This window comes from Amblyomma americanum, chromosome 1, assembly GCF_052857255.1.
Source record: "Amblyomma americanum isolate KBUSLIRL-KWMA chromosome 1, ASM5285725v1, whole genome shotgun sequence".
Lineage (NCBI taxonomy): Eukaryota > Metazoa > Arthropoda > Arachnida > Ixodida > Ixodidae > Amblyomma > Amblyomma americanum.
The window spans coordinates 150,920,511-150,936,042 of NC_135497.1; the positions used below are offsets into that span (position 1 = coordinate 150,920,511).

General features: G+C 51.5%; 1 protein-coding gene across 1 annotated transcript in view; it reads left to right on the top strand.

The window, feature by feature from the left end:
- Window positions 1-15,532, top strand: part of sbm (L-type amino acid transporter sobremesa) — a 73,648-nt gene that overhangs the window by 36,902 nt on the left and 21,214 nt on the right. Inside the window, exons 2-3 of the mRNA XM_077647348.1 lie at window positions 11,590-11,760; window positions 14,079-14,180. Of these exons, the coding sequence (XP_077503474.1) occupies window positions 11,590-11,760; window positions 14,079-14,180 (273 nt within the window). The remainder of the gene's footprint in view (window positions 1-11,589; window positions 11,761-14,078; window positions 14,181-15,532) is intronic.

The window sequence follows — 15,532 nt, forward strand, 5'->3', positions numbered from 1 at the left end:
CAGTGCGCGCATCCCGCTGGCGCGAACCGGTTGCCAGCGGACTCAACTGCGCACGCGGAAAGGGAAGTCGCGAGACTGGGGCTGCTTTGCCCATTCGATGCTCGACGAGAGCCGAGTCAGCGCGAACGGTTTTAGGCCGTCGGCGCAGCTATATCTTTGGCTTCGAGAACTCGTCGCTACGCCTGGCGCCTATCACTTAATACGCTTTTGTTGATTATGCAAGCATTAAACACGATTTTAACGTTTCTGATTGTTCGCGGCGCCTATAACACGACACGCCGAGTGTAATGGCGTAAGAATGGATTCCAAGGAGTTCTTACACAGCTACGCCAGTCGACCTGTCGCCCGAGGCGTCCTTGTACTAAGTCTGAGGCACAACTAATTACCGTCCGCACCTGAGCACTGTCATCGCGTTTCAAAAAAGATCTTGGTGATTATTTCCTGATGGATATAATAATCATTGGTTTTTGAGGAAAGGAAATGACGCAGAAACTGTCTCACTTATCTCGGTGGACACCCGAACCACAACGTAAGGGAAGGAATAAAGGAGCGAGTGAAAAAAGAAAGGAAGAAAGAGGTGCCGTAGTGGAGGGCTCCGCAATAATTTCGACCACCTGGGGTTCTTTAACGTGCACTGACATCGCACAGCACACGGGCGCCTTAGCGTTTTCGCCTCCACCGAAACGCAGCCGCCTGCGGATGGAGAGCCGAAATTCTTTTAGCGAAGGAGAAGGAACGCCGTCGTACCCCTACAGCGCATCGCAGGCTGTATCGCCGACTTTCTACTGAGGGCCGTCTGTGAAATGTGCAGTCCGCGCTCACTAGGGCCGAATGCGCACGTACGAACAGGACTACGACGCTGAAGCGCGTTGTCGGACAGTCGGGGACTGATGCCTGTACTGTGGAGGGCGAGGCGTTTGAACCCACGCATGCGTACGGGACGATGCGAAAGCCTTTAATGGCTCATACTTGCGGCCGTGACCTTGTCCGGTCTCAAGTCATGTCACACCGATGACTAAATTAACTCAAAAAAAATCCTTATCATACGATGGAAACAGAGGCGCCGAAGCGCCGACACTGGCTTGAACAACATATATCAGAAGTGCAGAGTAAATCCCAGCGATGTCGTCACTCGTTGACCTCAATGTGGTACGTGGCAGCATTCCCGAATACATTCACCAAAACCTTGAGCAACCGTTCGTCGTATACTGCATTCTGAGTGGTGTCTTAGCATTTCTATTTGCATATAGCTTACATGCTTTAGTCAAGTTGCAGTCTATATAGCTTGCGACAGTGGTTCGGACCAATGACATATGCACCTTCAGTTGCATGCTTTAAGGCGCGGTTGAGGTGTCCACCGAGATGTCGAGATCTGAGAGCTACTGCGTCCTTTCCTTTCCAAAAAAAAAAAAAGCCTTCCCGTTCCTCAAAACACATGCTTTCGCATTCCTCCACATAAGCAGACTAGTGCACCTGCGCTTCAGCCTACTGCGCATGCGTTTGACGTCATTGAGTGGCGCCACCACCGCTCGAGAGGAGCTCTCCCCAGGTAATCTTGCCAGACACCTCCTGAACGCCGATCGGGAAGGATGCCGCCTAAACGCTCTCTGTGTCTGCATCAACCAGGCGTGCGCGCGCTAATGAACGACAGCGACACAAACAGCAACAACGGACTAAAGGCTTTCGCCTCACCGCACTTTAGGTCAACAAAGTGCCCCCCCCCCCCCCCCCCCTGAATTTTCGCGCACAGGTAACTTGCATGCATACGGGCAGCTGCTGATGGTAGGCAGTGAGCCCGGGAACGTTACCAAGGCGAGCGGTCATGGGTTTGGTCATTCGCCTTCCCCAACAGGGCGCGTCGCCCCGGTTGTGTCAGGCGCAGTGGTTCACCGTGCGACCAGCCCGGAGCTCGACGACGGATAGACCGAGCGCCGGGCTGGTCGGCGGTGGGCGCTTGATTCGATTACGGCCGCTGGAATTCTTCCGGCCGGGTTTGGGTGGACAAATGCTTCGATAAAGGCCGGCGCCATGCATCCTTGAAAACCAGCGCCTGCTATGATGAGCTATCCCAGGGAGCGGCGTCGCGCAATCGACCCGGCGCCGCCGAAGAAGCCCCTCTCCGTGAGCCAACTGACTGTTTGCTCATACCCCCCCCCCCCCCCCCCCCCATTTTTTTTATTTATCCCGCAATAAGCGAGCGCGACGAACGACGCCATACGCACTGGCCGCCTTCACCAAAGGAGAAGGAACCGGCCGCCATTCCAAGAAAATAAAATCGGCCAACGCGTCGTCACTCCTCTTTCCTGCTCTTTTTTTTCCGACATGAAAGGAAAGCAAGAGAGCGAAACGAGTTTGCAAATTCCTCCGCATCAACTGGGGAGCGCATCAAGACATCAACTGGGGAGCGGTGCGCGTAGCTATTTTCCTTTCCACGATCGCGCAGTAGAAGCAACGTCCTCAGCATAATTCGCCGAGGCGCCTGAGTCATAGAATTAATTCGCTCTGCGTGTTGGCGTAATCCGCGACGATGCTCGCACGTGTTTCCCGGCAAACTTTGCATTCGAGTGTAGGTGCGTTTATGCTACTTGAAGCCCAACCTCCGGGCCACGGTCATGGCGAGGCTCGGAGGTGTGCAGACAAGCAAACTAAGGCCGGGCGCGAGCCAATATAACACGGAACTGAACTTCAGGGAGCGCATAGAGCTACTGAGACAGGACCTCACAGCGTTGTACTCAGTTGTGCTGTGCTTGTTTGATTTGGTTGAGTTTATGGGGTTTAACGCCCCAAAGCGACTCAGGCTATGAGGAACACCGCAGTGAAGGGCTCAAGAAAATTTTGCAAACCTGGGATTCTTTAACGTACACTGACGTCGCACAGTGCACGGGCCACTAGCATTTCGCCTCCATCGAAATACGACCGCCGCGGCCGAGGTCGAACCGGCGTCTTTCGGGTCAGCAGCCGAGCGCCATAACCACTCAGCCACCGCGGCGGCCGAAGAATGTGCTTTGAAAGTCTTGACACATTTCGCGGCTGTGCGCAGTGCTGCGGTGACCCTGCGTGGCTGGATGTCCGCTGTCCAAAATCGGGAGTTGCCGACATTCGTACGACTACTGATCCGGAGTTCCCGGGTTCGAACCCGACCGCGGCGGCTGCGTTTTTATGGAGGAAAAACGCTAAGGCGCCCGTGTGCTGTGCGATGTCAGTGCACGTTAAAGATCCCCAGGTGATCGAAATTATTCCGGAGCCCTCCACTACGGCACCTCCTTCTTCCTTTCTTCTTTCACTCCCTTCCTTATCCCTTCCCTTACGGCGCGGTTCAGGTGTCCAGCGATATATGAGACAGGTACTGCGCCATTTCCTTTCCCCAAAAACCAATTATTATTATTATTATTCATTCGTACAATATTTTTTTCCCCGCGTAAATGTCCTAGCTGATGAATAAATCAACAAATAAAACATAAAAAGGCCTCGCCACCTTGTTTACCGCGACCGTGCCAATTCAGCGAGACACTATATACCGCGAAAAAGGCCCGTTTCGAAAGAGAATACGCCATCCACGGCTATTTCTTAAAACGCTACCAACAATGGGCACGCAGCTTTCTTGTGCCCCGTGCATCGTTCCGCTTCGCTCGGAGGCAGCAGCTCTTTTACTGTCGCCCTTGCGTAGGTCGCATTGTGCTGCACCCGACCTCGACAGGGATCCACGCCAAGCTCTTTTTCGCGCGGTGCATTCGGCTCGAGCAGGCCCTGTCGGACGCGGCGCACGTTGCTGATGGCCTTCGTAAATATTTTCGCCGACTCCCCCGACGTCGCCACACCTAACCGGCGGCGCAGCGCCCCTGCCCAAGTGCCCATCATTGCATTGCGACGCGGCTGTAGGCGTAAAACGACAATTAGGGCAGGATAACGCGACGTCTACGCCGGCGAGGAGCCCCCCTCTCCTAACGGGGGCACGATCCCCCCTAGCGAAACAAACAAGCGACGTCACACGTGAGCGAGCCGAGAACAGCTGCGTGTACGCGCTACGCTGGGCCGCAGAAGGAGCGCGCAGCGGCGCTTCGCGTTCACCCGGCGGCCACGCGTTTCCAGCTCGCTTTCGTCGTGGGGAATCGAAGCGCTATGAAGTCCCGACTGAGATGGTCGATAAGCACGATCGGCCGGATGCGAGGCTGCGCTGTCCCAAGGAGACACGGGGGTTGACTGGACGATTAGGCGGCCACTCGCGATGCGAGGGAAAACGGGCAGCCGGTTTGCGCCGGCGGCCTCAGCTGCGTCCGCGTGCATTCCGAGACGCGTGCGAAGAAACGCTTGCGCAGCAGCGGCTGCACCAGACATCGAGGCATTCGGCCCCGGAACGACTGCTCGCCTTTGTGTTGTGCCGGCGGAGAGGCAAAAGGAGAGTGGTTAAGGGCTCGTTGCTAAATGCAGACGCACGTGCGTTCGCCGATCACCAACAACGGAAGTGGCTGATCCGGTCTTCAGCGCGGGCCACCACCGGCGCCGCGTTCGCAAGGTGTGTCGTCTGTTGACGCCAGCAGCAGGCGCCCATGAACAGCCTCGGTCACGGATGCTGTGCACGCGGCAGCGCGTGCAACTACGTGCGTCATGCGAAGAATCCTGAAACTGTTCCGCTAATGGCGAAGTCAACGCAGACCTGTCGTGGTCGTGTTGAATGACCTCGACAACGAACAGTTCCAGGAGAGCGCCCGTGGCCGCCCCGGGCGCCTTCCTGCTTCCACGTTCTCCTCTGACAGATCCAGCGATGCTCCTTTCTGCAATGTCCGAGTGGAACTTGGATTTGATATGAGCCAAGGAATCGAGGGATGTACTACATACATAAACTGTAACCAAGTTGACCGAGTACGTTGCGCCCTAAGAGGAAATAAAGAACGCGGTCTGTTCTGAGAAAAAAAAAATGTGGCTTGCATTCAACGAATCAGCATCAAGCCGCAACTTCCAGAATTTAGTTCTTGTCCGAACGCTTGAGCATGGGCATTCACAATCAATGCAAAAGTCAAACGAGTAAGCGTATTCCGACCTAGATTATAACGCTAATCTGATACCCATCATACGTTTTTAAACTTTATTCGGAGAAAAAATAACAAAAAACATAAAGGTAGTCAGTGTTGTTCTTCAACGCAAAATCTCCCTCCCTCTCCAAGATGCCTCGAGCGTAGCGGCGGGGTCCACGCGGAGCGCTCGTCTGCGTGCGATTGCATCAGCCGTCTTCCGACGCTCTCCTCTCCGGGCGGCACCTCCGATAAAAGAAAGGCTTCGCCGCACGGTGCGCGCAGCGTTATGTGGCAAAGCCTTCGCCGCCCAGCGCCACTCAGGAGTGAGAGGCGGGGGGCATCACGTTGCACATCGCAAAACGACTCCCTTCATGGTACATCGAAAGTGGATAAAGTTCAACTCTCAGTAGTCGTTCTGAGTAGACGCAGGCTACGGATTCAACTTCACAAGTGACATATACGGCACACGTAGCTGCCACAGCAGCGCGAATGGTGTGCTTGCTGGCTTGTCAGGGACGCGGCGGCTAAACAAGGGCGCCAGCGACTTGAACTGACGCAACGGCAGAGTGGATGCGGGCTAGCCGCATGTGCTTTTATTTCCTTTTTTTTTTGTCGCGGGCAACGTGGGCGTGCCGGCACGATTCAATTTATTTAGCCGCCGGGTTTATTGTCTTTCTTGCGTGCTTTTTATAGAGGGATCGCGTCGGAATCGGGAACGGACACTACAATATTCACCGCGCCGTGCTGCCAAAATGTTGGCGATTCCGGAAACAAACATACACTCGCCAAAGGACACAGGAAAATTATGTTAACACGTTGACGTACAGAGACCCTCGGTAGTCCCTTGTTCAGAACGGATACAGATGGGTTGGCCGCATCTTATCTCTTTCAGACCGGTAAACAGATTGTGAAGGAAGTTCTAATTCGCTATGTGCAGTTATTGCTCTTTAAGGTCGTCTGACGTAATATCTATAATCAAAACGTCAGAAATGAAATCCTTAATTGTGGTAATGAACCCACACGTATATGCGTATGAACTTTTATTTACTGTTTACTCACAATAGATCAAGGATAAATCTAGTTACAGGACACTTCGACTTTGATATGAAAAAAAAATAGAGCAGTTTCCTTCACATGGTCAAACACAAGTAAGCGTCACACTTCTCGCAGCGTGCAAGGGACTTTGAACGCCGCCCATGAAGTTTTGAAGCGTGCATCCTTTCGATGAAGTGATGATGTTTCGGGCGAGTTGGTTCTTCATGCTTTGCACACACAAGGTATGAAAGGAAAAACACGCAGGTACAAACTTCTACTCTGTCCCCTTTCAAGTCCTGTCGTGTGCGCGCGCAAATATTTCCAAAAGCTAACTAGAGATACAGGCTTAATTAGTTCATAAACCCTCACAAACGTGTAGCTCGAGTCCGAACACTTACATTTGTGCCTTAGTGTCCAGAATAGGTTTCTTTTTTTTTTTCTGTGCGCCCACACTTCAGTGTGGGAGGGCCTAAAGGGTTATATAGTCGCCTTGACGTTTCGGCACCCTGTGGCTTCCGAAGCATCGGTCTTTTAAAACGCAGGCAGAGGCAACGAAAAACGGCCACGACGCCCCGTCTCCGCGTGCGAACCGCCCTTCGCCCTGGTCTGAAACAATAGCCGAGCTGAGCACCTGGCGATGCGGGCATGCTATTTCGCGTCGGCGCGCATGCGCGGACTGAGCCCCGATCGGGTGACGCGCTGCCGCGTGTAAGCATCGTCGGCTCCATCTGAGGCGACCGGGTCCGTCGGTCGTTTCGGCGCGGCGGCTTCTCCAAATGCTGTGTCCTATATTGCACATAAATAAAGCCGCGCGAATCAAGGGGTCCGAAGACGAAGCGAAAATGAGACAGGAAAGGGGCGCTGAACTGACAGCTGGTTTTTATTGAACGAAACGAACATGGTATATATGAAAGCAGTGGTAATCAGATGCAGCCAACGTGTTGTAGAGGGCCATAAAAGCGATAAAGGACATGACAAGGTGATAAGGCTGAAAGACGATGAAATCTCAAAAGGAATGGTACAAAAAAAAAGAATGTGCATTGGATGACTATGTAACAGTTAATGTCGCATGATGTAAAGAGCCATAAAATCGACGATACAGAGACATCTATAACAGGGTGAGAATTGTAAAAAACGATAAAATCTGACAAAATGAAAGGTAGAAAAAATATACACAGAATGAATATGGGGGGGGGGGGACAAGTTGCAGCTAAAAACTGCGACGACCTTAACAACAAAAACGATAAAACGCTGACTCTCAGTGAATCAGGCATGCGTGGTCTGCATTTAAAATTTAACAATGTTCTTCTAAAAAGGCAAGTTCACTCCCGTGACGTTGGCTGCATCGGATTACCACTGCCACTGCTTTCCTGCATATTGCGTACGTTTCGCTAAAAAAAAATAAAAAATCAGTTGTAAGTTCTGCGCTCTTTCCTGTCTCACCTTCGTTTCGCCTTCGGGCACCGTCATTCGCGCTGCTTCACTTGTGTCAGAATGGACTAAGTGGCCCAACAAAAAGGTCTACTTGAATACCGGTACTGGGGCTGATGAGAGAGGTTTGAATGCAGCTGCGCCAGTGGGTGCTCCAGGAAGGCGAGGGCGTTATTTCCACTTCGTTGCGATGAGTTAAAAAATCAGGAAAATAACCTACGAATAAAGTTTATTTTCGCAGTTGTACGTGCGGCTGCATGATGCACGCGCCTGGGGAAAAAGGTATTTTCTTTTAAATATGGCGACAACGCGGGATGGCGTGAAACTTGTTTCGAAGAAAGATTTATGGCAGAAAAGCGAAGTGTAATAATCGAGGAACAAGGCCTGAAAGTTGTCGAAAATGTGTAACTAGCAACATTAAAATGAATGAGCAGCTCTCCAGCGACTTTAATCGAACTGGTTGCACGTTAAGATTGGGTCTCACTTGAAGGAATGCACTTGCGCCTCCGTTTCTTTTGTCATTTCATTGTTAGAGCTCTTGCTCTGAGGAAGCGTCTATACGAAGATGAAGCGCAATTTCTTTTTTTTTTTTCATTTCCATCTCGTGACCCTCCCGGAGATGCCTGTGACTGCTGTGAACGGTGATGTTACAAACAGCTTAAAACAGATGCACGGGCAAACATAAAACTGCTTTTCAGATAACGGGCTAGCCGTCTGGCAGACAAGCTTGGATCCCTCGCGTGTTACCGTTTCTTGAAAGCCCCGTAATGTGACGCGCGTACACACTGATATATAATAGATGCCGACGTATGTCAGCGCCCCGGTTTAAAGGCAACTTATCGACGAAGTGTGATATACTTGGAAGAGTTGAACATCGATTCTTGGGGATAAGGTTTAGGTTTATGGGGGTTTAACGTCCCAAAGCGACTCAGGCTATGAGGGACGCCGTAGTGCAGGGCTCCGGAAACTTCGACCAGCTGGGGTTCTTTAACGTGCACTGACATCGCACAGCACACGGGCCTCTAGAATTTCGCCTTCATCGAAATTCGACCGCCGCGGCCGGGATCGGACCCGCGTCTCTCGGGCCGGCAGCCGAGCGCCATAACCGCTCAGCCACCGCGGCGGCTCTTCGGGATAAGAAGGAGAAGGCGGGCAGCACCAGTGCGTGCAAATGAACGGCGCGGCTATGGCGGCTGCAGTGTTTCCGGCCGTACGGTTTCGCCGGTGGTGTAAGGTTCGGCGCCGTTTCCTTTAGCGTCATTTATATAAACCGGTGAGATCCGAGGAGCCGCGCTGCCGATCGGACCGCTGAACGCGGCTGCGATGGTTTCAGATGCCTTCAGACGGGCCGCACGCATCCGGCCCGCTTGGAGGAGCATCGTGTTCATGATATCTCCGGTCTGTGTTGGCATGGGGCATGCATGGTGCTATGCAATCCCGAGACAAGGGGTATGAGGGAGAGTGAAAAACAATGGCATCGCTTTGGATGATTGGGAAAACTGGAGAATAATGCCGCAGTGACGTCGTAGCGAAGTTGCAATTTATAATATATTACTCTTGCGTGCGGATATGTGGGCGCGAATCGCACTGTATTTAACTCCCATTTCACTACCAATCTTCTGTCCTTGTCTGGAGGTGTTCTCGAGTAGTCGTGAAGTGGCCTCACGGTGCGCCCAGATAGTTACGGTGTTGTCATGTTGGTGTACATAGTCGCCTGAATGCATAAAGCATATGCATATACAGTCGACGACAGCCGAGTCTCTGCCTTCCCTGGAAGACATCGAGATGCGCAGTACATCGCCAGCAGGAAAGGATCACCGTTTTTCACTCGTATCGTCGACGTTCGCGGGGCGTCTGGCTTCCTCTGTCACGGTTCTTGGTTCTGCACTCAGTAAGCGGAGTACAAACAAAACAAAATCAAGCCAAGTATAGAATCCGGATCCTCTGCGGCGTCGGAGCGTCAGCAGACCTTCGAGTTGCGGGTCAAGGCGCGTGCAGATATTAGCAGCAGCCATCTCGTGTCTGCCCATTCCATGCTCAGCATGCATTCACGCGTGTCGTGCGTCTCTCGCTCCTTTGTCACTGGCCTTGCGGGTCGATGACGCGATCGATGGGCTTTCTGGGGGAAAGCAGCGCTTCGCTTCCGCAGTCTGGCTTCCTGGTGAAGGCGGGGCGCCCCGACCAGAGCAGCGCGGGCGGTACACAATGTGCTACACGCGAAATCGATCGGGAGAGCCGCCGCTCCACGCTGCGCAAGCAGATGCATGGGCGAAAGCATTCGCGAACAAGTGTGCACTTGACCGCGTATGCTTGCGGGCCTGCTTTATAAACAGCAGCCACTTAAGCGCCAGCTGCTGCTCCAGCCTTCATTGCGTATAAAGATGTTTCACGTAGCGTGAACCTTTATAGAATTACGCTGTGTGTGTGTGTGTGTGTGTGTGTGTGTGTGTGTGTGTGTGTGTGTGTGTGTGTGTGTGTGTGTGTGTGTGTGTGTGTGTGTGTGTGTGTGTGTGTGTGTGTGTGTGTGTGTGTGTGTGTGTGTGTGTGTGTGACACGCTGGCTTTTGCGCGTGCGTGCATGCGTGAAACGCAGGCTTTTGCACGTAAAAGCATTAACGTGAGAAAAATAACCGGGTGCACTGAAGGAACTTGCGTGCGACTAATGCGAAAGCAATGCAATTCTATACCGATTCTATTCTAATTTTATTCAATTCTATTCCAATTCTATTGTAATTATATCCCAATTATATTCTATTCCTTTGTAGTTGGCGGAGTTCTAAGTACTACTACGGACTATTACAGGTTCCCGTTTCCCATTTTCCTTTGATGACGTCACACCGTTTCGACCAATCACGCGCTTTGTAACACAGCCACTTTTTGGGTGACGCCGGGCTTTCGTATTGACGAGCCACCTAATGCTTTCACATTAGTAAGCTAGACGGAGCAATGTTTCCAGCAAGGTGCGTCTTCCTTCATAAGCAGAATTCCGTGCTCAGTGACGAATGTCTGACTGCATAAGACAACCACTTTGACGCGCTGCTGACGGCAAGCGCCCCTCCAGTCAGCATGAACTGGCCTTATAAGGTGCAACTTGTTATATTTCATGTCCCAGTCTTCAGGGCATTTCTACGAGTGCAGGCCAAAATGCTCGCTTAATGAGATTCCGGTGCAAGGACTCCAGGTAGCTGAAATCATTACGGAGCCCTCAACTACGTGTTACAACCCATGGTACTGCTTCGGAAAGTAAAACAACACTAAATGACAAACCGCACGCCGCTGCCTGCTTAATCAGATTTTAATCTTGCAAGTTAATCCACTTCTTGCTTGACGTCGATGCCTGCTTGGTTGTATACCCAGCATGAAGCCATTTCAAAGGCTGCTCTATTCGTGGTGGGGAGCGGGTTTAGCAGCTGCTTTGCAGCCGGTGCACTGTGGCTCTCAAGGAATCAGTCTACTGACCAATACTGCCGTGCCGGGTTTTAAAAAATAAAAATTTTTAACCCACTTCCGTGGTCCATTTACTTTTCGTGCCCATTGTACGTATACTCGTAGGCTTTGCTCGTTTCCAGATGCTAAAATTAACTTTGCCGGAACGAAAATCGGTCATGATTGCTGTCGGCCGTCTGCTGCACATATGGCGAATTGATTTCCACATTAGCTTATTAGTTTGCTAAGTTTTATTAAAAACCGCCATGGTGGCGAAGGCGCTTGGCTGTTGAGCACGTAATCGCGGGACCGAATCCCGGCCGCATTTCGGTGGACACCGAATGCTCAAGTTGTGAGTGTATGTGAAAGAACCCCAGGCGTTCTCAATTAATCCGCAGACCTTCACTTACACGTCCTTTATCGTCCATTTGCAGTTGCAAAGAGTTATAAGGTTCCATTTACCCTCTCCTCAGGTCGCCAAGATTTCTGCCGCACCGTGCAGCGCCGCTTTTCAGCCATTGTTCTAAATCTCTCAAAAGTAACAAATCTCGTCCTTCCCTGTGCATTGAAATGGCCCGGCAGCCAATCTGGTGGCCTGGGAACCTTAGACAGATACGCGCAGTGTCTCCGTTCGCGCTCCATGCGTCGGCGTGCACTCTAGAGTGGCGTGTGTCTGTGCCATGCAGTGTACAGGCCGACCACGGCGCCGCTGGACCAGGCCAACGGCCACGTGGCTGCCAATGGAGCGGTGCCCGAGGACGACGTCGTCTCCGTCACATCGCAGCAGGGCGCCGTGCAGCTCAAGCGCCGTGTCGGGCTCCTCAGCGGCGTCGCGCTCATCGTGGGGACCATGATCGGTGAGCGACACCCGGCTGCTGGCCCAGACCGGTCGCTTTCTCTGAGGACCCCTGGTTTAGCGAGCTTCTCTGCGAATATTCTGCAGCCCTTTGGAGCAATGCCAGGGGCTGTGTACCAGGTCTCTGCATGCGCCAAGCACGGCTGGAACGCGATGTAGACGCGTTGTATAGATGATTATCGAATCTGTTGAGGAGATAGCTTTGTAGAACCCGTATAGCGTGATCTTTTGAAATGCAAGATGATAACTTCAGCGCCTACAAACACGGCGAGGTAGTCCTAACCACAAGAACACTGCTTCGTCAAGCGCAAAAGATATAAAAAGCAGTACACACTTTGAGCAGTTCAAGGATTTCGTACTGCTCGTGGCTCCGTCAGGGTGCTGCGACTCATGTCTGCTCCGATCACACGAGGAAGTCTAAAGGGTAGCACATTGTCCGCAGCGCTGTCACTGCGGCTTCAGGCGTGCCTGCATTTTCAGTTCCCCAGAGCGATATTCTGGCGTATGCTTCGCCAGTACTCCACATGGTACGATTAATGGACAAGTGCGCAGAGCTCGCATGAGTGAGCGCGTATATGTCTGGTTTACCTCCAGAGAGTGATGCCATGAAAAGTTTCATCTCATCTGCGCGTCATTTACGCTACAGTCCGGCGCTTCGTTCTCCCAGGCCCTATATTTCTCGCACGGTGCTCAATCTTGGGTTGGGAAAGCGAGATGTACGAAGGACAAGTAAGACTTGCGGCTATCTTATCGTGCAGCAGAGGACAAAAAAATAATAAAAATAAGCAATTCTGGCGTTTGTAGTTTCATGTGACCCGATACAGCGGGCTATCGTTTCACGTGCACGTGTAGTGTGCAAGTATCGGCACTTGAGGAGGGTGGCGGAGACCAGCAGAGCAAGCTCCGCTCCAAACGAGAAGCGTCTCAAGTGCGCTCCGAGTAAGATAGCGGTTTCTTCGCCGTCGCTGCAGTCGAGTACGCTTTCTTAAGTACGGCCTTAAGTATGAGGGGCCGACATGGTCTGAAGGAAAGCCATGTACTGCTTCGGCTGAATGAGAATAAGATGAAAACGACCCGCGTTTTAGTTTGCCAAAATGTACACTGTAGCTCTGTGACCGAGTATATCTTCGTCAGACCCTGCGTACATTGTAACGCACGTCAGCCTTTTAGGGAATAAAAAAAAATTAAAACGTCACTTGTGCGGCCTTATTGATGGAAGTCAGTGTTCCCATATCGTCACCGTCCTAAGAACTGCGTAACACTATAGGGGCGCTCTGAAAGGCTTGCAAGTTGGCTGTTTTGTCTAAATCAGTTTTCTTTGGCCAGCGGCCATATAACTCCCAAATTTCTCGTACTTCATCAGGAGATAATGTGTGTTTTTTTATTTATATATGCAGTCTGTCGTGCATCGATGTATAAATAAATATATGTCGTAAGATGTTGCACGTTTCTGTCGGCACTGAGTCCCGTAGAAGAGAGCACGGAGAAAAATAATTGAGGAAGCTTACTGCTGGACCAACCGCTATAAATTTTCTGTACAACGATGGGAACACGCAGACTCTAGAAACGCACTTGAGTTAACGTTGACAAGCCGAACTTTTGCTCGGGTCTGACGAGGATATGCACGAAAATGGCCAGTGCGCTGTTTTTCGTGTTGATGGCTCTTGTTTCAATCGTTTTTTGTGGACGATATATGTTCCACGGAATGTCTCAGCGACTCCTCTGCTCTCACGCGAAGCGACCCGGAACTCTTGAAAAATTGAAAGAAATAAAGAAAAAGAAACAAAATTAACGAGAAAAAATAATTCCAGCGTTGCTAACGTATGACAAACAGTGCACTAACGTAACGAACAGGACAGTGGAACTGAATAGTGCAAAAGAAAGCCTCAGTATGGTATATCAATATTCCTTACAGTTGATCGATACCGCGAAGTAATCAGTGAGCGCTATGGTCATCATATGATAAAAACCTACTATCTCGAAGTAAGAAAGAAAACAAAATGAACTTTTTCCCAAGTAGCTAAGAAAATGTGTTTCACTACGGCTAATCTCACCGAAACAGTGGTGCATTGCGCACACTATCGGAAGCAGAATGACCACAGGTCACAAAACCGAGGTCACAAATTATTTGGCGCGAAAGCGTTCGCGAAAAAAAAAATAGGCTACTGGGGCATTGAGTGAGCCTACATCATGCGACAAAGGACTGTAAGCCTCCTTTGGGCACGCTCCAAGGCAATACGCGTATGACACGGAGGCTCGTATTATGCGCTTTATTCAAGAACGCTTTTACACAAAAACTCTTGTGACTACTGTTCGCAGGTTCGGGTATCTTCGTGTCGCCCAAAGGCGTACTCGAGCGGTCGGGCTCCGTGGGACTCAGCCTGATCGTATGGGCCGGCTGTGGCGTACTCTCCCTCTTCGGTAAGTGAGGCACGCTGCTGCAGCAGGCAGTGCTTTCTCTAAGTGACACCATCCCGGGTGCAGGCCACGTGCAAAGTTTTGTGGTCGACAACTTCGTGCGGGGCCTGCATTCATTTCGACTTTTAGCCCACGCTTCAGACACGACGAAAGCTAATTATGCGTTGTGTTGCGTTGGACTTATGCGTCTTGTTGCGGTAAAGTATTGGGGAAAAAATGGCGGACGATTTAGCGCGGTTAGGCCAAATGCGATTTACGTGCTCTAAGCACTTCGGTTTCGGTTCGGTTTTCAAGATCAAGCAGGCTTCAGACAAAGGTCGGTAAAATCGGACTTAAGCTCCGCCTTACGGGTATGACGCAATAGCTTTAATGGGTCAATGACCATATATGCAGAGTGTCATTCTCTACTTTACATTCATTGATCCCTGAGAGTCCTCATATCCCTCCTGACGCAGTCGTGCAGCGGTTAAGCGATGCGCCACTGCCCTGCATCCGGTGGGGTTTGTGAGCCCACGAGCAACCACTCGCGACTAATCATTAATTGGACTGCCACCTGCCACGGTGGGACCGGATAGACAAACATCGGCGAAATCGCTGAGCGAGGGCCCAGTACTAGCGCACTAAAAGCAGCGCGCCCTCGCGCCTTCAAAAGCACCTCCAAAAGAACACCTTCATTAGATGGCCACGAGTCCTCTTTTCTACCCTGCTCCTTGCTCGGGTGACCTTGTCGCCCGTGAAACGTGCGACCTGATTAGGGTCTTCACTCTGTGCACAGCTGTTAACCCCAGCGCTCCATGCGCGAGACGCCAGAAAAGCAGTGGGCATTAAATGCGAAAATTGCGAGAGCAGGCGGGCGTACTTGTTTCCTGCGCAGAGCTTGCAGGGTTGTTGATAAGACGTGCATTTGTAGGCCTTTGTTGTGTCTTTTACGACGCCCGACGGCTGCCTGCGGGCCCCTTCAAACATGATTGTGCACGGGGCGAACAGCTGCAGGCGCACTGGTCGCAAAGCAGCAGGCAGTGTCCGCGAAGTTTGCCCAGCTTTTCTCGTCTAGCTCCGAGCGCCATCGAATTGCACGACCTCGTTACCGTCACTGCATCCTTGGGAATTACGGTGTGGTCGTCCTGTAGATACGCCGATGGCGGCAGTTCTTGGGCGTTTTCTCAGAAAAAACGACATTGATTCGGCCAACTACTGCCCTATGGCCGCAGGCGGACCGCCATGCACGAGACATCCAAAATAATCTGCCCCGTCTCCTTGTTGTTCGTCTCGATTCACATGGCATCGGTCAGAAGTTCACGTAAACCGCTGACAATTCCTTGCTTCGTAAAACCACAACTCTTCGGCGTTCTGTC